Source organism: Carcharodon carcharias, chromosome 12 (genome assembly GCF_017639515.1).
Source record: "Carcharodon carcharias isolate sCarCar2 chromosome 12, sCarCar2.pri, whole genome shotgun sequence".
Lineage (NCBI taxonomy): Eukaryota > Metazoa > Chordata > Chondrichthyes > Lamniformes > Lamnidae > Carcharodon > Carcharodon carcharias.
In genome coordinates, this window is record NC_054478.1 from 59,783,874 (window position 1) to 59,806,862 (window position 22,989).

The following is a 22,989-nucleotide window of genomic DNA, read 5'->3' on the forward strand; positions in this document are numbered from 1 at the left end:
TGCTAATCTGACTTTTTAATTTTTTTTAATTAGATTTATCTGACATTTTCATCGATTTAATGTAATTTACTTATTAAACAAATCAGATAAAAAGGTTAACATTCACACTTTAAAGGGTCTGATAATGGTGGGTGGGAAGCGAGGGGGAGGGGTATTGCAGAGGAGATTGGGAACCAACAGGTGAGAAGTGGAAGTGCTTTGTGCCAAGTCCCCACTTCTATGTCATCTTTCACCAGCATCCATCTCATGGTCCAACAACATTTCTCTGCCACCAATGAGCTGGAGAACACTTTGCTGCTGATAAGTGGGTCAATGAACAGCCAAAGCTAGAGTATTAGATATCCTAGTTAAAGTGGTAAGTATGCAAATCACCGGAGTAAATGCCCACATACATTCATTTATTTGCTGTTCATGTGGGTTGCTACTCTATCCATAGACAAAGACATCAGGAAGGCCTTCAACATTGTGCCAGTCATGCTTGAAATGGATTCTTCCAATCTCTCTGCTACTATATGGTGTGCTAGAACTCCTACCAGTACATTGCACATTGTCTGTCATTGTTCCAGAAGTATCCTGTTCATCAGCAGACCCCAAGGTTTAGCATTTGCATCCAGCTGAGCAGAGCTTGGAGCGTCCTGGGTCATCAGAAGCAGACACTCCACTTCCATCCCTGTCTTCTTGCCCACTAGTGATGTGTGAGTCACTAGGTGAAAGCTCAATTATCTGCCTTACTAGCCCTACCAAAGTGAATGTAACTGAACTACCAAGATTGTTTGCATTAGTTCTGTGATGGTAACTCCCTCTGAAGATGCACCACCTCATTGCTGTTGCCAGCCAACTGGGCTGCCTCTTGCTGGAGAAAAGACCACTCAGAGGGAGATAAAGGAACAAAAGAGTACTGACAAAGATAAGAACCTTTCATGACATTGTGCACATAATCATATTTCAAGCACTGCTGACATAACACCAACAGTAAAGTTTCCTCTAATTTCCTTTTGCAGTGCGCTGCATGTTTCATGCATTAAGTAGTAGACTGCCGATAAGGCAGTCATGCATCTACACATGCACACCCTTTAAATGACTAACATCTGTTTGTGGCCTGTTGGTTGCACAATCACACACCCGTGCAGCTTGGAGTAAACGCTGGCTAACATGAGTGAGTGTGGTATGCCGTGGCTGAATGATATTTAAAACTTCTTCACATGTAGCTGGGAGGTCCCATCTCCAATGGCCATGCACACCAAGACCACAGATTTCCAGAATCTCCTCCTCTCCACTTTGGAAGGAGTAATTTGACAAGGAAGTATTCAATGAATGGCATGACACTGGGAAGTTCTGAGGAACAAAGGGACCTTGGCGTCTGTGTCCATAGATCTCTGAAGGCAGAGGGGCATGTTAGTGGGATGGTGAAAAAGGCATATGGGACACTTGTCTTCATCAATCGAGGCATAGATTATAAAAGTAGGGAGGTCATGTTGGAATTGTTTAGAAACTTGGTGAGGCCATAGCTGGAGTACTGTGTGCAGTTCTGGTCACCACATTATAGGAAGGATATGATTGCACTGGAGGGGGTGCAGAGGAGATTCACCAGGATGTTGCCTGGGATGAAACATTTAAGTTATGAAGAGAGGTTGGATAGACTTGGGTTGTTTTCATTGGAGCAGAGAAGACTGAGGGGCGACCTGATCAAGGTGTACAAGATTATGAGGGGCATGGACAGGGTGGATAGGGAGCAGCTGTTCACCTTAGTTGAAGGGTCAGTCACAAGTGGGCATAAATTCAAGGTGAGGGGCAGGAGGTTTAGGGGGGGAATGTGAGGAAAAACCTTTTTACCCAGAGGGTGGTGACGGTCTGGAATGCACTGCCTGGGAAGGTGGTGGAGGCGGGCTGCCTATGCCTTTAAAAAGTACCTGGATGAGCACTTGGCACATCATAACATTTAAGGCAATGGGCCAAGTGCTGGTAAATGGGATTGGGTAGGTAGGTCAGGTGTTTCTCACGTATCGGTGCAGACTTGATGGGCCGAAGGGTCTTTTCTGCACTGTGATTCTGTGAGATTCTGTTAGCTACAAATGGCTAGCAAACCACCTCCTGTTCTCTGCCCTTTCCTCGTGTCCTGTGTTGTCTTCTCCTCTAAAAAGGCAAAGACGACCTATGAACAAGTATTATGGCACGTGTTAAATGGATGGATGGAGAGCATTTGCCAAAGTGTGTATGAGAGGCATGAGATTACACATGGATTAGGGAGAGGATCAATGATGGATGGATAGATGGGGTTATGAGAAAGTGCAAAGACAAAGATGGATAGGTGCACCTGCTAGGTATATTGGTGTAAGGTGTAATGTGCTGGAGCAAGTTTGAGATGGTAGAGAAACAGAGTTGGGGTGATACATACATCAGGATGTAGCAAATGTACCATTTCTCTCACTTTTCTCACTTTCTTAGGTCATTAAATCACTTCCTACATTGTATCCATGAGTGTGGCACCACACTCCTGCTGCTAACCATGCCTCCTAGGTGACCTCAACTGACTTATATTTTTAAGAGAAGCAGTAAGTGGAGTGAGCACATGGGTCGGCACTGTTTGCTAGCTTCCGAGTGCTGTTGGATGTCATTGACTCCATGCATATTGCCTTACAGCACCTTGTGTGAATGCCATAATTTTCAAGAAATTAAAAGAATTTCACTCCTGTAATGATATGCAACCCCAGGCAACATAACATATCAGCAGTCACTATTCCTTGGTTCTTTGGCAGTCGTCTGAACAACGCCTTTGTGAAACTTCCCCACTTGACTTTACATTGCACCACTTGCCCCACTCGCCCCATTCAAACCACAGCAGTGATGTTGTAGCTGATCACCAAGTCCAACCTTAATCTGTCCCAACTCCTCTGGCACCTTCTGCTCCTTAGAGCATCTCATCTTGATCCACCAATCTTGCATCTCATTTAAAATCCTCAATCTCTACCATCCACCCAAGTACAATGCCAAATTTCTCATCATGACAGAATCACTGCATTCCTCAGGAAGGATGAGGGGGTGCAATAAAAGTTGATTAGATTGATATAAAAACAAAGTTCTGGAAAAACTAAGACCCAAGGAGAGTCATACTGGACTTGAAGCGTTAACTCTGTTTCTCTTTGCACAGATGTTGCCAAATCTTTTGGTATTTATTTCATATATCCAGCAACCACAGTGTTTAGCTTTTATTTAATTAGATCAATTCCCAGGTCATCCTATAAGAACAGACTGAGTAAAATGAGACTAAGTTCCTTTGTGTTTAGAAGAATTAGGAGGTGAGCTCATTGAAACATATATTTCTTTTATATATAGGGATGACCCTGGCTGGAGAGTCTCGAACTAACGGTCTCATTCTTAGGATAAGGGATTGAGATGATGTGAGAATGGATTTTTTTTTATATTTTGGGAAACATTATGAGTTTCTGAAAATAAAAATGCTGGGTGTGTGTGATTTAATTAAGCTTGGCAAGAGATTGATAGGAGTCAGGCTGTCTGGGGATTTGGAAACATGAAGAGTTAAAGGTGTTAAGTCTGAGGTACAAGTAAACAGATTAGATCTAATGTTTGCATTTTTAAATAAGCTGAGAGGTTGTTTGAATTTCAAAGGGTAATCAGAGGTAACAAGAACAATGTATGCATCTTGCTGGAGTCCAGATGTAAATAGTAGCAGGAATATTATATTTTTATTGACCTAAAGCAAAGACAAGATGAGAACATGAAAAATCTTATATTTGGAAGAGTTTAAGTTTCAAAGGGATGTGAAAAAAAATGGGACCGAGATGAAAGGGGAAAAATGTATATTAGAGTTACTGTGGATAGCTGGTTTTTGGCTGCTAAGCTGCAGATGGCTGTATAGCTGTTAAGCTGGAGATGGCTGGAAGTAGCTGGAACTGTTGGAGCATTTGAGAAGTCTTGGGCTGCAGCAAGCATTTTTATTCTGAAGTTAATTCCATAAAGTTGAAGAGGGTACTGGTCATGTGGTGCACCTTTATTTGAAGCTACAGCAGTCTGCCTTCTGTGATATTACTGGATTCCATACTTAAATATCTAGAAGGGAGTGTTGCCTAGAAGTCACTTACTTGTGGGTTTGATCAAGTAAAGTTTTGGGTAACATTTTGTAAGGCTAACCTTAATTGTGTACCTGTAATCTTGTGTGCTTAAGTTTTTTTTTGTAAATAAAGCTTTTAATTTTTAAAAACCCAAAATGTTACTGGACCTCTTACTGCTGAGATCGGTACATCTTAAAGGTTGTGGCCCTTAAGCACAGTTTCCCTCTGGAATTTGATATGCGCAGCAATTAACACCAGCTGTGGTCATAACAATGAACAGTAATTTCTTCTCTCAGACGTTGTGAGTCTTTAGAAAACTCAACACAGAGGGCTGTGGATGCTCAGTTGGTTAATATATTCAAGATAGAGACCAAAAGATTTTGGGCACTAAGGGAATCAAAGGATATGTGAATAGGACAGAAAAAGGAAGCTCATTTAGAATTTTAGTCATGACCTTCTTGAATTGCAGAGCTGACTTGATGGGCTGTATGGCGCATGTCTGCTCCTATTTCTCATGTTGTTTTGTAAGTGACATTTGGACTTTTATTTCTGGTCAGCTACAAAAGGAAGTGAAGTTGGAAGGGAAATGGGAATGCGAGTGGTACAAGGAAGTACGCGGTATATGGGCGATTCCACTTCACTGCAAAATTTATAATTCACCTGTTCCTTGTGGTTCTCTGTGGAAAATTTCTGCTCCTCTGAATAAAAGAAACAGGAAGCCATTTGGCCCATTGTTCTTGTGCTGACATTTTTGATAGTATTTAAATAGCTCCAAAATAACATTTCTGCTGACAGTTATGTGAACCTTTGATCCTTTTGTTTTTTGTTTCATGTCTTATGTACAACCTTCATTTTGATCCATGTATATATGATGTAAAATGTGCTTCAATGGCTTTTATGGTGATACCAAGTGTAAATCCTGCAATTCATAATTTATAAACCAACATGAAAGAGGGCAATTCATATAGATGTGTCTGGACATCATGTTCGGTCAAGAATTGGGGAAAAAAACAAGTTTAATAGTCTATCAGAATTAAGCCACATGTTCAGGCATGCACTCTTCCATTTATATTACAAGTTGGAAGCTGCAAAGTTACAGAAAGTAGACTACTGACATGACTCACTCACACTTGAAATACAAAGTGTCTTGACGTTTGTAAACCACCAGCCTTCGATAATTGTTTTGAATAAAGATTTCAAATAGTTGCTCATGTGGAACATAAAAATACCACCAAAACGAGTGTAGATCTAATTAAAAATTCAGAAAAGTTTATTGAATAACTGTAAACAACAGTGAAAATTCACCACTTAGTATTGTGATACCAAATCTAAAGACTCATGAAAGCTCATGAACGATGTTATAATTTGGCCTGATATTTCAATTGAAAATCAGGAACAAGCAAAAAACTAAGCAAACATTCTATTTAAATTGTCATATACCTTGCCTTATTAAAAGCTATAAACTAATAAACTTGAACACTTGTTGGAGACAAGGGTGAAGGGTGGCAGGGAAAAGGGGATTAAGGAAGTGTGGAGAAAAAAGCTGGAGTGTAACAGAAATCAATGTTACTTATTCTAAACACAGTAGCGTTCATATTGGCACTGCTTCAGAATGGTTAAGCCTTGGATCATATTCACAGTTTTCTACCTTCTTGGATACCTAAATTGAACCATGCACTTGATCCGAGAAACAAGAGGAGGGGAAAGAGAAGCCAATTGGGAAATCAAAGAGATGAGGTACTATCATACAAGGGTTTGAACAATTAAGCAGTGTTATATTAAGCCCTCTCCATGCCGACACACTTTTAATTCAATCACCAGGGTACAACTGGTCATGCAAATAGAATTGTTTGTGTGGTAAAGACTCAGGAGAGAAAATGCAGGGAAGGAGTGGGGGAAGAAAAAAAGAAGCCTTAAAACGAAGAAAATGATTAAAGAGTTAAGATGTACAAAAAAATTTAGATTTGGTTTAAAGTTGGAAAACTAGGAGAGAAAGCAAATGCACAATTTAGCTAGCATCAGCAAACAAATGCTTCGATAGTCAAAAGCAAAGGCTGCTGAAATTACCTTCCAAGCACAATTTAGAAAACAAGTAAAAATGAACCAAATATTTATCATTTCCATTTAAAAGTCAGTATTGTAACAGAAAAAGCAGCGCAATGATCGAAGGATTGGACTGATGATATTACTCAAAGGGAACTATGAAAATTTGTTTGGGAAGATGGAAAAGTTACACCCTTTTGAGAAAAATCACGAACAAAAAGTTGCATTGATCCTTCCAGATATAATTTAAATTGTTTCATGATTCTGATCCAATGATGGGAATTCAAGTCAGGACAAAGTGAGACAATGTGGGGAATTTGCAGGTGGTGGTGTTCGCAAACATCTGCTGCCCTTGTTCTTCTAGATGGTAGAAGTCACTGATTTGGGAGTTGCTGTTGAACGCGTCTTTAAGAGTTGCTACAGTGGTGCAGGGGCAGTGTTTAAAGCGGTGAATGGAGTGATCAAACTGGCTGCTTTGCCCTGGAAAATGTTGAGCTTCTTGAGTGTTGTTGGAGCTACACTCATCCAAGCAAGTGGAAAGCATTCCATCACCCTTCAAGATGGTGTAAAAGCTTTGGGGAGTCAGAAAGCGAGTTACTTGTCACAGAATTCCTGGCCTCTGACCTGCTTTTGCAGCCGCAGTATTTATGTGATTAGTCCAATTAAGTTTCTGATCAAAGGTAATCCCCAGGATGTTGATGGCAGGGGATTCAGCAATGGTAATACCAAGGGGAGATGGTTCGATTTTGTCTTGTTGGAGATGGTCATTAAGTGACACTTGTGTGGTGTGAATATTACTTAGCATTCAGGCTTGGGCTGAGTGACATGCAGGTCTTGCTGCATGTAGTCACAGACAGCTTTGGTATCTGAGGAATTGCAAATGGTGAACATTATGCAGTCATCAGAGAACATCCCCATTTCTGAAGTCAATAATGGATCAGCTAAAAATGGTTGGGCTTAGGTCACCATCCTGAGGAACTCCTAAAGCAACATCCTAGGGCTGATTGATTCACCTCTATCCATATTCTGGCATCACTGTTGACTAGAAACTTTTCAGCCACATCAATACTGTGGCTACAAGTGAAGGTCAGAGTTTGGGTTATTGTGAGAGTAACTTACCTCCTGACTCCCCAAAGCCTGTCCACCATTGATGAGGCACAAGCCAGGAGTGTGATGGAATGCTCTCCATTTGCCTAGATGATTGCATATCCAAAAACACTCAAGAAATTCAACACTATCCAGAACAAAGCAACCCGCTTGACTGGCATCCCATCCAGTGCCTTAAACATTCTCTTTCTCTCTCTACCACCTGCGTAATGTGTCTGCAGTGTGTGCCATCCACAAGATGCACCACTCCAACTCATCAAGCCTAATTTGACCACGCTTTCTAAACCTATGCCTTCTATCACCAAGGACATGGACAGTAGGCACATTGGAATACCATCCTCTCCATTCTCCCCATGAAGTCTGACTTGGAGACATATCACTCATCATGCCCAGCAAAGGCATATCATATTCATTGCTTTACACATGGACTAAGCTTGTGTGGAAACTTTTGGAACAGTCTTTTATTTAATTAAAATAGACATTGTTGAGCTGTTAAGATGGCTGTCAAGGGGTCAGGTAACTATTCTTATTCAACACAGACTATCAAGCTTCCAGAAAGTCCTGAATTGAATAATCATGGTTGGGAGACCTTCCCCCTGAAATGGACATATCAAGTTAAATGTTAACTCTGGAATTCACACATACCATTGTTTGATACTTACTCAAAAAGTCATTAGATTCCTAGACTCTGTCTCCAGGGTTGCAGCTCAACAAAATAAAGCTGATGAGACCAGTTATCCAATTAAGTGTGAAAAATCACCATCTATCTCCTATTGTATGTCATTGGCCTTTTAGCTTTACGCCATTCTGGGTAGATAATGGACATTTACCATGTGAGCAAAACTGGCTTCTGATATTGAGATCCTTTATTATCCCAAGGCCCAGAAGAGACCTGCATAGACTGCAGAAGAATACCAACAAGACAACAACCGCAAAGAAAGGCTACGCCATCTTTGCCTTTTGAAGAAAGATCAGTTGTTAGCCGGAGAACCTGTCATCAAACAGCCAAAGTACTCAGCCTGTTCCTGTTTCAAATTTCAACTGGAGAACTACCTCCTAGATGGTAGAGTACAGGAAACCTCGCAATCTGCTGTAAACCCTTCACTATAACTTTAAGCCACTGAAACCATTCAAGAAACCCAAACCGGCCAACATGGGAGACCGGAAATCTGTAGAAGTACAATATTATGATCTAAATTGCATGCTTGCAAGTGTGTGCGTGAGCGTGCGTGCAAGTGTGCAATGCTGGTTAATTTGGGGTAAGCATGTGAGAAATTAATAACCTCCTTTATTTTAAACTCATGAAAGCTTGCTACAAAATTACTTAATTGGAATACACACCTCTTTCAAGACAAAACATACTGATTATGGGCAGTGAGAGAGCACATGCATTCTGTCTGTGACACACTGTTCCTTCATCATTGCTGGCTTAAAATGCTGGAGTTCCCTACCTAACAGCACTGAGGGAGTAGCAATATTACAGATTACAACAATTCAAGTTGACAGCATACAACCATTTTCTCAAGAGCAATCAGGGATAGCCAATAAATGCTGGCCTTGTCAGCAACACCACAACAAATAAATAGAAAGAAAAAATCCTTTTGAATGTTCTGACTGAAATAGATTGCAACGAAGATATAATTATGAACCAAGGTTGCGATGCTACAGAATTATTGTATTCTTTAAAATTTCAGTTAGCTGTAGTTATGCACTTACATGAGCCTTTTAAAAATAAAGGTTAAAATGCTGGCGAATAAAAACATTCACAATCCTCCAAACAAGTTAGACCAATAACATTATTACTACAAGCCTGTTTCTCCATGGTGCTTTATGCATCATGTTTTGGATGTCATTTCTTGAGCAAAACGTTAAACAAGTAGTACAAGAAACCATTTTTTTGAGAATAGATGTATTAAATATTCATTAATATATTTTTGTTAACCATTTTATTAGAAAATCTTCAACAATTCTAAACCCCAAAAATGAATAAAACTATAAACTATTGGTAGGCAATCTATATAAACTGCAATAATACAGGGTAATTCCTAAGTACTCATTTTAACAATGCCACCTACCTCTTTAGACATTTGCATTGCCTGTTGGTTTCGTCTGTAAAATATCTGTTTGTAGTCATCCATCCATACTTCTGCCAGACGGACCAAGTTGCGAGCTATTACTTGAGTTCCTTTGGGAAAAGTATGTGGGCTCTTGGTGCGAAAAACATGACCTACTACAGAACATGGCAGAATTTCCAATTGTCCACCACACAGCCAAACCTGTTAGTAAAAAGAAAAGGCACTGATATATTAATAAACAAAGCAGCTAACAGTTCAGTGCAACTACCTTAATACATAATTAGAATCTGGAAACAGCTGATTAGAAAAAGTCATCTGTTAACAAGTTAGACTGAATTTGATAGAAAAATCTTGTGTGAAAAGATGTCTTTCAGAAAAGACCATCACCCTGCCCAGACATGAGAATCTCTGCAAAAAAAGTTAAAGCGATGATCAGTGTTACACAAACATGTTTATACGTAGTAAATAGTAATACTTTGGTGCAAGTTTATTGAAGTAAATGACATGTAGCTCCTCTTCACAACTGGAAAAAAAACTTTGCTAAAGACTTTCATGAAGATAAAGAATTCTCAATTCTTTAAATCAAGAAGATATTGAGCCAGATTTAAATTCTGTGTAATTGAATGGGTTTTGAGTGAACTAAACTCTCACTCATGTTAATGATGCAGATGGGACAAGGAACCACAGGGCATTGAATTGATAAATTGTATTAACTGGTTTGGTATAGTCTAGATTAACAATCATCTCTTTGACCAAGGTCTTAGTCACTTTATTAACTTCTTTCAAAGTTCGTTGTCAACCGTTGCCTGACTATAGTTTTGTGAAGTGCCTTGGGATGTTTTCCAACTTAAAAATGCACTCTACAGATGTGAGTTTTTTTATTGTAATGTCAAATGTTAAGAGTTAAATCTAAAATAACTTCTGGCTTATTTTAGAGAGAACACTAAATAGTTTCAATTAAGAATGAAATCAACTGTGCAGATGACATGTCTAATGCACAATACAGCAGAATACTATACAAACAGCCAATAATTTTATCCATGTTTCAACATAAACATATACAAAACATTGTAGGACAGAACAACTGCGTCTATCATCCATGCTTAATAGCTTTGTCTTAATTGAGATTCTTTTTTCACAACTACATAGAGGAAATGATGCACCTTTTGAAGCAGATAGGATAATAAAATTCCATCTAGCTTAAGAAGTTTTGAGAAAGAACTTTCAAGCTGTATAAAGAATCCTGTATCAAGTCTAATACAGTGATTCAGTAACCAGAACATTCGAATCCCTTGTTCATCTAGGACTGGAGCCAAGAAGTTCTCATGTTAACTTGAGATTGATTATATTTGTAGAACAAAAGAAGAACCAAGATACATTATTGCCTAGTACTATCGTTAGGTTTCATACAGGAGCCAAGAATTTTGAATTATTCAAACCTCTAGTTACACTTTTTAATTACCCAAAGACCTTGTCTGAAGGTGTTTGAAAAAGTGTAAGAAGTCACAGCACACTTTCTGACACTGCAAAAGTCACCAACCAGATCTAGCAAGTAACTCAGGATACCAACCACAGTTGAAGTTTAATCTCAAAATTATCACACCACAGTGGAAATCTTTTCCAGTTATGCCATTTCCATTTTTTTTTAAGTTCAAGATTAGCATAGATTAATTTAGTTGGAGCTTAATGCCAAAACTCCCTTTGCTTTTGCGAGAACACAGGTATGCCCCACCTGGAAATATCATGTCAAAGTGAAACATTGTTGTACCTAGATATACAATAATGAGCATGCATATATTATATAATGGCCTCGGGAGAAGTTGAGCATCAGGTTGTATGCTCAAGTTGTGTAGGTATTGTTATTGGTTGTGGAAACTCTCTGATCACATTTGTCTTTGTTTTTTGTTTGCCTATTATTTGAGGCGTTTACAATGTGACCTAGCAATTTAATCGTGGGTTTGGCAAACGCACATTTTTCATTCAATGTTAGGCCTGCATCCTGTATGACTTTCAGGACTGCTCCAACTTTATGGTCATGCTGTTCTCTTATGGAGCCATTTACAAGCATGTTATCCATGTGGCATATTACTCCTTCCATACCTTCCAGGGTTTGAGACATTGTTCTCTGGAAAATTTCAGGAGCACATGCAATTCTGAAATGGTAATCTATTAAAGCAATAATAATGACCGAATGGTGTTGGAAAAGTGGTCAGCAATCTGGATTCGTCCAGAGGCAAATGCAAAAGTCCATTGTTTGTATCTAATTTGGTGAATAAAGGTGCTCCTGGCAAATTTAACAAGACTGTCATCACATGAGGTCGATCATGTTCCACTGATTTGTTTAGTTGAGTTAAACCCACGCAGATCTTAATTGAGCTTTTGGACCATTCCTGAACACCATTTTGTTGGCATGGTTACTGGTGAGATAACCAGTTTTCAATTTCACTCTTGACTTTGTCCATGAGTGGGTGAGGGACATTCCTTGGTGTAAAGAGGAAAGTTGGTTAGCATCAGCTCTTTGGGTAATACAATATTTGTGAATAATCTTGGAAATTCATTCCCGAATGTACTGCTATAATGTTCATCAGCAACTTCATCAATTTTATAGATTACCTTCAATTTTAAGCATGTCTTCCTGCTGAGTAAAGAAGATTCTTGATTCTGGATGACAGAGGTTCAATGATGTCTTTATTTTTGTACTTCAAATTTTGCCATGTGTTGGCCTATAACTTTCAATGGACCTTGTAACTTGATAAAGGCTGTAATGTAATGTGCTTAAGCCATTTTCCTCCATTGGATAAGATAGAAACTCATGCCTATGTCTAATTTGAACTCAGTGGGGTGTTCATCCACTCCAAGTTTAGTACTCCAATGTTTATTTTCCACTTCATTTACTTTCCCCCGGAAAATTATTTCCTTTTACTGTGATTCTGCCATTTCTTCTATATGGCGTGGCTTTAATATTTTTCCTTCTTTTGCAGCCTGTTTCAGATCGACAATGTTAAAATGTCCTATTTTTCCATAGCTGTGGCACTCGGCTCCACCTGCTGGGCATTCTTCCTACTTGCAGGTTTTTCCCGCCACACCAAGAGCATTTTCAAGATAGCGATTGGCGTACTTCTGATTTGATGTGCTTTCCCTCTTCGGCACACTGAACCACCTCTCACATTCTTTTCCATGGGACTTGGCCTTCCCCGTGAACAAATGCTCTATTTTGCTTTCCAAGCTCAATTTGTCTCGCAACTTGATTAGTGTTAAATCTCTCATTTAAGAGAGATCTGATACAGCTTCATTAAGACCCCAACTATACTGTCATCACAAATCAATTCCTCCCTCAATATTCCGTAACGACAATTTTCTGTCAGCCTATATAGATTGATGAACGAATCCATGCTCTCGCTTGGTCTTTGCGTGTTAAATTTTGCCCTTTCCATAGCTAAGTTTTGGGAATGCTGAAATATGAATCAAATGCTTGCAGCACTTTAGAAGTTGAAGTCTCATTGACTCCCTGTCTCGCTATTATGTCCTTATCAATAGCTCCAAATGCGTATCCTTTTGCTGTTTTTTGTGCAAACCAGTTCTATATATTGAAAACCTCTTTCTCCGGTTATCCTATGCTGAACCTGTTGTGAGCCTTCAGTCCTCTGGAATGGTTCTGGGAGTGGTAGTGTGGATTCCATGGTTGCACCAAGCCCTGGATTTTTGCTGCTTCACTGGTGTTACTTGTTGATTCTGGTCTGTGCTCACTGCCATCTTGACTCCAGGTCTGTGTCTCACCCTGCATGTGCTGCACCTGCAGTGGTCTTTTTGGTGAGTTTTGAATCTGTTCCTTTTGTACTTCTTTTAAGGATCTTGCCTGGTCTGTAGCTGCTTCTTGGAGTTTTGTCTTCCAGGTCTTTTACTCGCTGTCTGCTGCCACCATGTTTTGTTGTGGGTTCAGGGTCTAGATGGGGTTCTTTGGGGCTTGTCCATTCTCCCAAAGTGAGCTGCTTGAGACTGTTGTTTGTTAAAACCATTATTTACAGCTACTACATACATATTAAGACCTCTGCACAAGGTTGGAGCTTCTGCTCCCTCCAAATCTCTGTTACTCAATCATGTGGTGTTACATCATCATTATATCAACTTCATGTGCTTTTGATGTTAACCCTTTACACTACAGCGTCCTTTGCTTTTCCAAGCCTGGCTTATTGTGCATCCCGGAATGGTCTTTCTATCATTCACCTTGCTACAAACCTTCTGTGTCTTCCAAAGCCTTGTCAAAACCTACTTCTTCAAGTATACCTTCAATCACCTTGCCTAACTCCTTCTTAATGTTTGCTTTCATACTTATTGTGAAGCACTGAAGCAGGTATTTGGCCTGTCACAGCACACCAGCTTTCAAAGAGATATCCAATTGCTGACCCTTTCATTATATCCTTTACATTTATTTTCAAATACTTATCCACTTTCTTTGTGCAGCATTGTGGGACTTAAAAGTGCTAAGTGCAAGTTATAGGTTATAGTATGGCAATGGAAAGCCAATGGAATGAAGCATTATACAATATCCCTGTGAACATGCCTGACAATAACTAACGTAGCACATTACATATAGCACAATATTCTAAATCAGCCATTCTACTGTAGTTATTCAGCTACACATAAATTGAATATTCATTGTATGGTTAAAGGTTGCAAATCAAACTTATTCCGCACCAATTATCCTGTTACGTATCCCACGCATGACTAAAATCCTCAAAAACAGTACTCTTAAGCTTTGAAGTCAACATGAATTTATGCTTTTCCTTCTGTGTACGTGAAAAAAATGTAGACCGTCCAAACTGAACCAAAATAAATGAAAGGTCCATAATGAATTATATTTCCAATGTTACAACAGTGACTACATTTCAAAAAATAAATGACTTAATTAGTTATAAAGTGCTTTGCGACCCCCTATGGTTGTGAAAGGTGCTACATAAATCCCAGTTTTTATTTTTATTTTCAAGTTAAGCAGATACATCTTATTCCTGAATTTAATTAGGCACTTCTGCAACCACCCACTTGTTGGTGAGATACTCAGAGTGGCCAACTCATCTTGCTCAAATTTCATTTCTTACCAATCGATGATGAGTGCTGTAAAAGGCCTACTCCAACCTAACAATCTAAGACGAAAGAGACACAAGCAGAAACAAAGTGTTTATCACACATAAATGTCAGCAAATTAATATACAGGTCACCAGTTTTAAGTTACAACCTGTTGGCAGATTAAAATTAGGGGAAAAGCAGCTTTTAAACAAACAGCATTAACAATATTAAAATCATAATACTTACCCTGAAAGACATTTCTATGTTTTCACCACCCCAAATTTCCATCTGGTCATCATAACTGCCTATGAATTCAAAGTATTGTTTCGAGATAGCAAATAACCCACCAGCAAACGTTGGTGACCTGCAAAATTAGTTTAAGAGACAATATATTAATTATCTTCTGAGCTGTAGAACTTATATTGCTGAGATTCTGACAGCCTTTCTTCCTGAAGAAAACTCCAATAAAAGGTCACCCAGTTTATCTATTGTGAAATTAGAATTATGTAGCAGGCTATGAGTGATGAACAAGGTTGTATTTTTGTGCCATGAGTAGGTGGCAGACCTTTTTGAACTGCAGCAGTCCCTGTGGTGATAGTACCCCCAATGGCGTTACATTAATAAGAGAAATAGATAAAATATTACACATCCTCAGGTATCCAGAGGAAAGCTTCCTTGGGAACCAGCTAAAAGATAGTATTAAAGGGCACAGTAACATAGTGGTAACATTACTGAACTAGTAGTCCAGAGGCCGTGAATAATGCTCCAGAGACAAGAGTTCAAATCTCATCACAGCAATTGAAGGAATTTAAATTCAATTAATTAACTAAAATTCAGAATAAAATGCTAGTCTCATTAATGATCATGAAACTACTAGATTGTCATAAAAACCCATTTGATTCACCAATATCCCTTTAGCAAAGGAAATACGTCATCCTTACCTGGTCTGGCAAAGACCCAAAGCAATGTAGCTAATTCTTAGTCAGAAATGGTCAGTCCAGTCAGCCACTCAGTTGTAGCAAGACACGATGGACAAGTTGAATAAGAATAAAGCTAGGCAGACCACTAAGCATCGATCAAGGCACTGGGAATGACAAAGGCACACCCACCCTAGTCGACCCTGCAAAGTTCTCCTCACCAACATCTGAGGACTTGTGCTAAAATTGAGAGAGCACAACAGCCTGACACTATCACACTCACCAAATCATACCTTACAGCTAATGTTCCACATTCCTCCATCATCATACTGGGTACATCCTGACTCACCAGCAGGACAGACCCACCAGAGGTGGGCAGCACAGTAATATACAGTTGGTAATGAATCGCCCTGGGAGTCCTCAACATTGACGCTGGGCCCCAGGAAGTCTCATGGTATCAGGTTAAGCATGGGCAAGAAAACCTCCAACTGATTACCACCTACTGCTGTCCCTCAGCCAATGAATCAGTACTTCTCCATATTGAACAACACTTGGAAGGGGTACCAAGGGTAACAAAGGCACAGAATGTACGCTGGATGGGGGAATGTCCATCACCAAGAGTTCAGTAGTACCACTACAGGCCAAACTGGCCAATTCTGGAACAACATACCTGAAAGGCACAGTGCCTGGGTCAGGTGGTGGGAGAACAAGATGCAAAAGCCTAACAGGCCTCTTCCTCACAAACCTACCTGTCGCAGATACATAAGCCCAATTTAGTATTATTAGGAGTTCCTGTGGAGACAAAGTCCATCTTCACATTGAGGACACCCTCCATTATATTGTGAAATTCTACCATCTTGCTAAATCGAATAGATTCAGAACAGAACTAGCAGCTCAAAACCAGGCATCTATGAGGCACTATGGGCCTCAGCAACAGAATTGTTCATGGCCCAACATGCCTGTCACTTGATTATTATCATCAAGTCAGAGACTCAACCCTGGTTAAATGAGGAGTGCAGGAGAGCATGATAGGAGCAACACCATGTATTCCTAAATATGAGATGCCAACTGGGTGAAGCTACAACACAGGACTACAAGCATACTAAAAAGTAGAAGCAGCATGTAATAACAAAACATAGCAATCCCACAACCAACAAATCAGAATTAAGCTTTGCCATCCTGCCTCATCCAGTCATCAATGGCAGTGGACAATTGAACAACTAACCAGAGGAGGAAATGGCTTCACAAACATCCCCATCCTTAATAATGGAGGAGCCCAGTGCAAAAGGAAAGGCTGAAACATTTGCAACCACCTTCAGCCAGAAATGCCAAGTGGTTGATCCATCTCTGCCTCCTCCTTGAGATCCCAGCACAGGGTCAGAGTCATTATAGCACATAAGGAGACCTAAACAAAAACAAAAATACTTGGAAAAACTCAGCAGGTCTTACAGCATCTGCGGAGAGGAATACAGTTAACGTTTCGAGTCTGTATGAGTCTTCACGAGAACTAAGGAAAAATAGAAAAGAGGTGAAATATAAGCTGGTTTAAGGGGTGGGGGGGAGTGGAACAGGTAGAGCTGGATAGAGGGCCAGTGATAGGTGGAGATTGCCAAAAGATGTCATAGACAAAAGGACAAAGAGGTGTTGACGGGGGTGATATTAGCTAAGAAACGTGCTAATGGTGACATTAAGGATAGAAAGCAGGACAATAGTCCTATTGGGGGTGGGGTGGGGGGAAGGGATCAAAATAGGCTAAAAAGGTAGCTATAAAACAATGGATGGAAATACATTTAAAAATAATGGAAATAGGTGGGAAAAGAAAAATATATATAAATTATTGGAAAAAGGGGGATCAGAAAGGGGGTGGGGATGGAGGAGAGAGTTCATGATCTAAAGTTGATGAACTCAATATTCAGTCCGGAAGGCTGTAAAGTGCCCAGTCTGAAGATGAGGTGCTGTTCCTCCAGTTTGCGTTGAGCTTCACTGGAACATTGCAGCAGGCCAAGGACGGACATGTGTACAGAACAAAAACAGAATTACCTGGAAAAACTCAGCAGGTCTGGCAGCATCGGCGGAGAAGAAAAGAGTTGATGTTTCGAGTCCTCATGACTCTTCGACAGAACTTGAGTTCGAGTCCAAGAAAGAGTTGAAATATAAGCTGGTTTAAGGTGTGTGTGTGGGGGGCGGAGAGAGAGAGAAAGAGAGAGAGAGAGAGAGGTGGAGGGGGGGTGTGGTTGTAGGGACAAACAAGCAGTGATAGAAGCAGATCATCAAAAGATGTCAACAACAATAGAACAAAAGAACACATAGGTGTTAAAGTTGGTGATATTATCTAAACGAATGTGCTAATTAAGAATGGATGGTAGGGCTCTCAAGGTATAGCTCTAGTGGGGGTGGGGAGAGCATAAAAGATTTTAAAATATTTAAAAATAATGGAAATAGGTGGAAAAAGAAAAATCTATATAATTTATTGGAAAAAAAAGGAAGGGGGAAACAGAAAGGGGGTGGGGATGGGGGAGGGAGCTCATGACCTAAAGTTGTTGAATTCAATATTCAGTCCGGAAGGCTGTAAAGTGCCTAGTCAGAAGATGAGGCGTTGTTCCTCCAGTTTGTGTTGGGCTTCACTGGAACAATGCAGCAAGCCAAGGACAGACATGTGGGCAAGAGAGCAGGGTGGAGTGTTAAAATGGCAAGCGACAGGGAGGTTTGGGTCATTCTTGCGGACAGACCGCAGGTGTTCTGCAAAGCGGTCGCCCAGTTTACGTTTGGTCTCTCCAATGTAGAGGAGACCACATTGGGAGCAACGAATGCAGTAGACTAAGTTGGGGGAAATGCAAGTGAAATGCTGCTTCACTTGAAAGGAGGGTTTGGGCCCTTGGACGGTGAGGAGAGAGGAAGTGAAGGGGCAGGTGTTGCATCTTTTGCGTGGGCATGGGGTGGTGCCATAGGAGGGGGTTGAGGAGTAGGGGGTGATGGAGGAGTGGACTAGGGTGTCCCGGAGGGACCGATCCCCACGGAATGCCGATGGGGGGGTGAAGGGGAGATGTGTTTGGTGGTGGCATCATGCTGGAATTGGCGGAAATGGCGGAGGATGATCCTTTGAATGCGGAGGCTGGTGGGGTGATAAGTGAGGACAAGGGGGACCCTATCATGTTTCTGGGAGGGGGGAGAAGGCGTGAGGGCGGATGCGCGGGAAATGGGCCGGACACGGTTGAGGGCCCTGTCAACGACCGTGGGTGGAAAACCTCGGTTAAGGAAGAAGGAGGACATGTCAGAGGAACTGTTTTTGAAGGTAGCATCATCGGAACAGATGCGACAGAGGCGAAGGAACTGAGAGAATGGGATGGAGTCCTTACAGGAAGCGGGGTGTGAGGAGCTGTAGTCGAGGTAGCTGTGGGAGTCGGTGGGTTTGTAATGGATATTGGTGGACAGTCTATCACCAGAGATTGAGACAGAGAGGTCAAGGAAGGGTAGGGAAGTGTCAGAGATGGACCACGTGAAAATGATGGAGGGGTGGAGATTGGAAGCAAAATTAATAAATTTTTCTAAGTCCCGACGAGAGCATGAAGCGGCACCGAAGTAATCACCGATGTACCGGAGAAAGAGTTGTGGAAGGGGGCCGGAGTAGGACTGGAACAAGGAATGTTCCACATACCCCATAAAGAGACAGGCATAGCTGGGGCCCATGCGGGTACCCATAGCCACACCTTTCATTTGGAGGAAGTGAGAGGAGTTGAAGGAGAACAAGTTCAGCCAGACGGAGGAGAGTAGTGGTGGATGGGGATTGTTCGGGCCTCTGTTCGAGGAAGAAGCTAAGGGCCCTCAAACCATCCTGGTGGGGGATGGAGGTGTAGAGGGATTGATGTGTACAGAAGGAGACCTTTTGGCCTATTGAGTCAATGTCAGTTCTCTAAAACTATCCATTTAATCCCATTGCCCCACTCTATCCCTATACCTCTGAAAGTTTATGTCCCTCTTTTTTAAACCACAGAGCAATTATACTTCTATCACCCTCATTGGCAATAAGTTCTAGGTCATAACCGCTCTGTAAAAAGTTCTTCTTCATATTCCCAAAACCTCAAATCTATGCCCCCTTGTCCTTATACCATTGGCCAATAGGAACAAGTTTTGCCTGCCTGATCTAAACCTGTCATAATCATGTGTCTGAGCGATCTCCTCTCAATCTCCTTTGCTCCAAGCAGTATAACTGCAGTTTCTCCAACCTAACCATGTAACTGAAGTCCTTCAACCCCAGAACCATTCTGGTCAATCGCCTCTCACTCAAGGACCTTCAGACCCTTCCTAAAGTGTGATGACTGGAACTGGATGCAATGCTCTAATTGTGACCTATCCAGAGCTTTATAAAGATTGAGCACGACTCCCTTGCTTTCAATACCTCATTTACGAATCCCAGGATCCCATATATTTTGCTAATTACTCTGAGCATAATTTTCCAATCCTCAGACAAGTTGCCAGAGGACTGGAAGAATGCTAAGGTTGTCCCATTATTTTTTTTTAAAACGAGGAAGGGATAGACCAACTAATTAGTCAGGAAATGCCATTTCCTTCCCACTGCACTAAGCTTGCGCCACCGTAATTGCACTATGAACAATCAGACTCGCAATTATCATAAGTTCCACCTCAGCTTCACATATTTAGGCACTACTGCAAGCCTCATATCCATGTCTCACAGCTACCACATGTTTCCAGCTATTCTGGTAAGAGAGTACATCACCCAAACACACTGCAAAACACATTTACCCTTCCCCCTCTCTTGCAGGACAAGCCGGTACATAATGAGAAAGCCTGCTATATACAGCCACAGCTGTACCACAAGCTCCTTACACAAGATGTGCTCCAAACTGTCGGTATGGCTGTCACGACCTATCACAACCAGTGTTTTTGAAACCATCCACGATGATGGTGGTGCATTTTTGCCTTATGCAACTTCTCAATTTCCATAATCTGGTATGAAGAACAGCAAATGTTGTGACCATGCACATTGTGCTTTCCACCAAACCCTATTTCCCTCAACCTAACCCTGTTCTGCATTTGCGTTTTCTGATAGCCAAGGACTGACACTGGTCAGCCAATGAGGCATAAGAAGAACAGATGTTGGATAAAGAAGCACCATTGTTTGTTCTAACACTTGCAGCTCCAGTTCAGATACTGGCACCGTCCATACTTTAAGGGTAGTATAGTGGTGGGATCTACGTGTGAGTTATCAGGCTTGAATAGGCTTCAGCAAGGTTGGGGGAAAGGATAGTGCTTGTGCCAGCTCTTCCAAGGGTGCAGTGCAGATTGAGAGGACACAGATGAGGATTTCAAATGGGGCAATGGCTGATGGGCATTCACATCAAATGCTTGGTGCAATGCAAGGTCTTCCCTAGAGCCTGTAGTCACTGTCAAATAGCAGCGAGAAGTCCCAACTCAACTTGGCACAGAGCTTAGAGTCCATCCTTTTTAGTCTGAAAATTGTGGCCAACTCCATGACTCAGCCATGATGCAGCATCTGCTGGCTATGTCTCAACTTCCATTGCAGCACTGGAAAATGCTACAGTGGAAACTCAGACCAAGGTCATGAGATCTATGTTGATCATGGAGAATCAAAACGGTTGCCTTCATGACTGTGGATACCAGTGCTCAGAGGAACTTTCAGGATCTCACGGCAGTCCAGCAATTAGTGATTCAGCAGGTTACTAGGATTGTAGATACACCACCGGAGGGGAGCGGCAGAGGCGCTGACTTGCACAAACCTGCTGTGTATCATAGGGTGACAGCATTTGTGCTCCCATTACTGCCACTAGACCAATGCTCCTGCTGATGTCTCAGCCAGCCAACCCAGACTGCCACCTTCCATGTTATGGTGATAGAGTCTGAAGCCGGTCCTGCAAGAGCCAAAGCCAATTGAAGGTGAACTGCAAAGTCAATTGCAATCTCCCCCATTGAAAGTCAGCAGCCATCCACCAGCAATGCTGCAACAACTGAGGTAGCACTACTTCACAAATGCCAGGCAAAGACACATGCAAGACAAGAGGTAAAGGTAAGCACAAGAGTGAACAGTTCAGTTTTGTATGTATAATTGGAAATTTTGTGGATAAAGTTGTTAGGGAATTGTTTACTGTAGTGTTTTTTACTTCAGGATTTTGACTAGACAGTGCTATGATGGCTTGTAGCAGAGGGATGGTAAGGTGGAGAATTGGGGAGCAACAGCGATGAGGGAATATTTTCAGGAAAGCAGAGTCTGATGAGCTATATAGTGCGATAGTGATGTCTAAGATGCCTCCTCCTCCCAAGGTGTTCGCCAAAAATCTGACGGCAAGGGCACTCTCAGGACACGATAGGCCACCATAAATTCAGAGGTACATTCCAGCGAGTAAACGAAGGCTATCCCCGAGTGGTCCAGATAATGGAACTGTTGTTTGAGAACACCAGTTGTTTGCTCCATGATGTAACTTGTTACAGCATGAATTTCGTTGCATCTTTGCTGCTTGGGCTCCATCTCCCCGTCTTGTGGCATTCAAAAGGAATGACAATAAGGTGCCTACTGGCAGCAAGCTCTGTTCAAAGGCCTTCAACGTTCACAACTCCTTGCAAAAGTTTAGGACCTCTCCCCCTGACTCAAATAGCTTGTGAGAGCTCTTCTAACATCACAGTAAACAGTTCTTACACTAACCCTACAGCAGCAAAAAAGCCAAAAGCACCTCACCTGGAAGTCCCATGCTGAAGCCTTTAAACAACACAGGTGGGGATCCCTCCTGAGCAATGTTCAGCTCTGGATGTTTGAGAGAGGGCATTAAGAGAGGACCTATGAGGTCAAAAATGGCAAGTCGGACGCCAAATCAACATTTGATACTGACTGACATTAAAAACTGCCCACTCAGGGTTCTTCTGGTGCATGCACAGCACACAGTATTGTCCTTTAAATGGTGATGGGAACGAGCCACACAGGATGTCACTGGAAGTGGACCCCCTGCCATTTTTATGACTTCCTGGTTCTTGTAGTATTGAAACCAGTGGCATTGTAGAGCCAACTTTTACAGCCACAAGATGGAACTTCCTTTCAAAAAAAATCCCCAAAAATCTTTTTTTTTTTTTAAACTGAGTTATGGAGCATCTGCATCAATGCAACTTAAGCACCTTTTTATTAACACAAAGAACTCCTAAACAGCTTACCACAATTTTGGATACTATCAAAAATAATAGTTTGTATGGAATTGCTGTGGCTATTTAACACTAGCGTTCATAAAAACTATAATACTACTTTGCTAATAATTGATCCATTCACTGGCATCTCATTTTCCCACTGCTCTATTAATAGAAAAGTAGATGCCTGTAAGTTAAGTTTACAATCCACCATTCTTTGTTAATTTGAGTGCACTTTTGTTGCATTAGCTTATTATTTTTCTGCTACTTTCAGTTCCATTAATCTACTGTATTTTTTGCTGTACCTATCGCTTTATTATTTTTCCAACACTATCAATGTATTCAATGGTGGTCAGAATTAACTTATTTCTACAATGTTCTACAAAGTCTACATTTTCTTTTAAATAAGTTGTAATCCTCGTGGTTCTATACATTTCTAGTTTCCATTTTCCTTAAAATTTTGTGCTGGCAAACAAAACCAATAATGCATTTTTGTTGTGATTCATGTTTGCCAATTTATTCAGTTTGTTTCTAATTATACAATAAATTTCTATTAGCTACTGTTTT

At 41.0% G+C, this 22,989-nt stretch overlaps 1 protein-coding gene across 4 annotated transcripts in view; it reads right to left on the minus strand.

Moving 5' to 3' along the window:
* Positions 1-22,989, minus strand: part of galnt3 (UDP-N-acetyl-alpha-D-galactosamine:polypeptide N-acetylgalactosaminyltransferase 3 (GalNAc-T3)) — a 73,816-nt gene that overhangs the window by 37,969 nt on the left and 12,858 nt on the right. For 3 of the 4 annotated variants that reach the window (XM_041201699.1, XM_041201698.1, XM_041201697.1), the window contains exons 6-7: positions 14,606-14,723; positions 9,296-9,496 (exon numbers count right to left, since the gene is read on the minus strand). In XM_041201699.1, the coding sequence (XP_041057633.1) occupies positions 9,296-9,496; positions 14,606-14,723 (319 nt within the window). Of the gene's footprint in view, positions 1-5,068; positions 5,319-9,295; positions 9,497-14,605; positions 14,724-22,989 lie in introns of those variants that run through there. The other variant, XM_041201700.1, reaches the window with a different exon arrangement.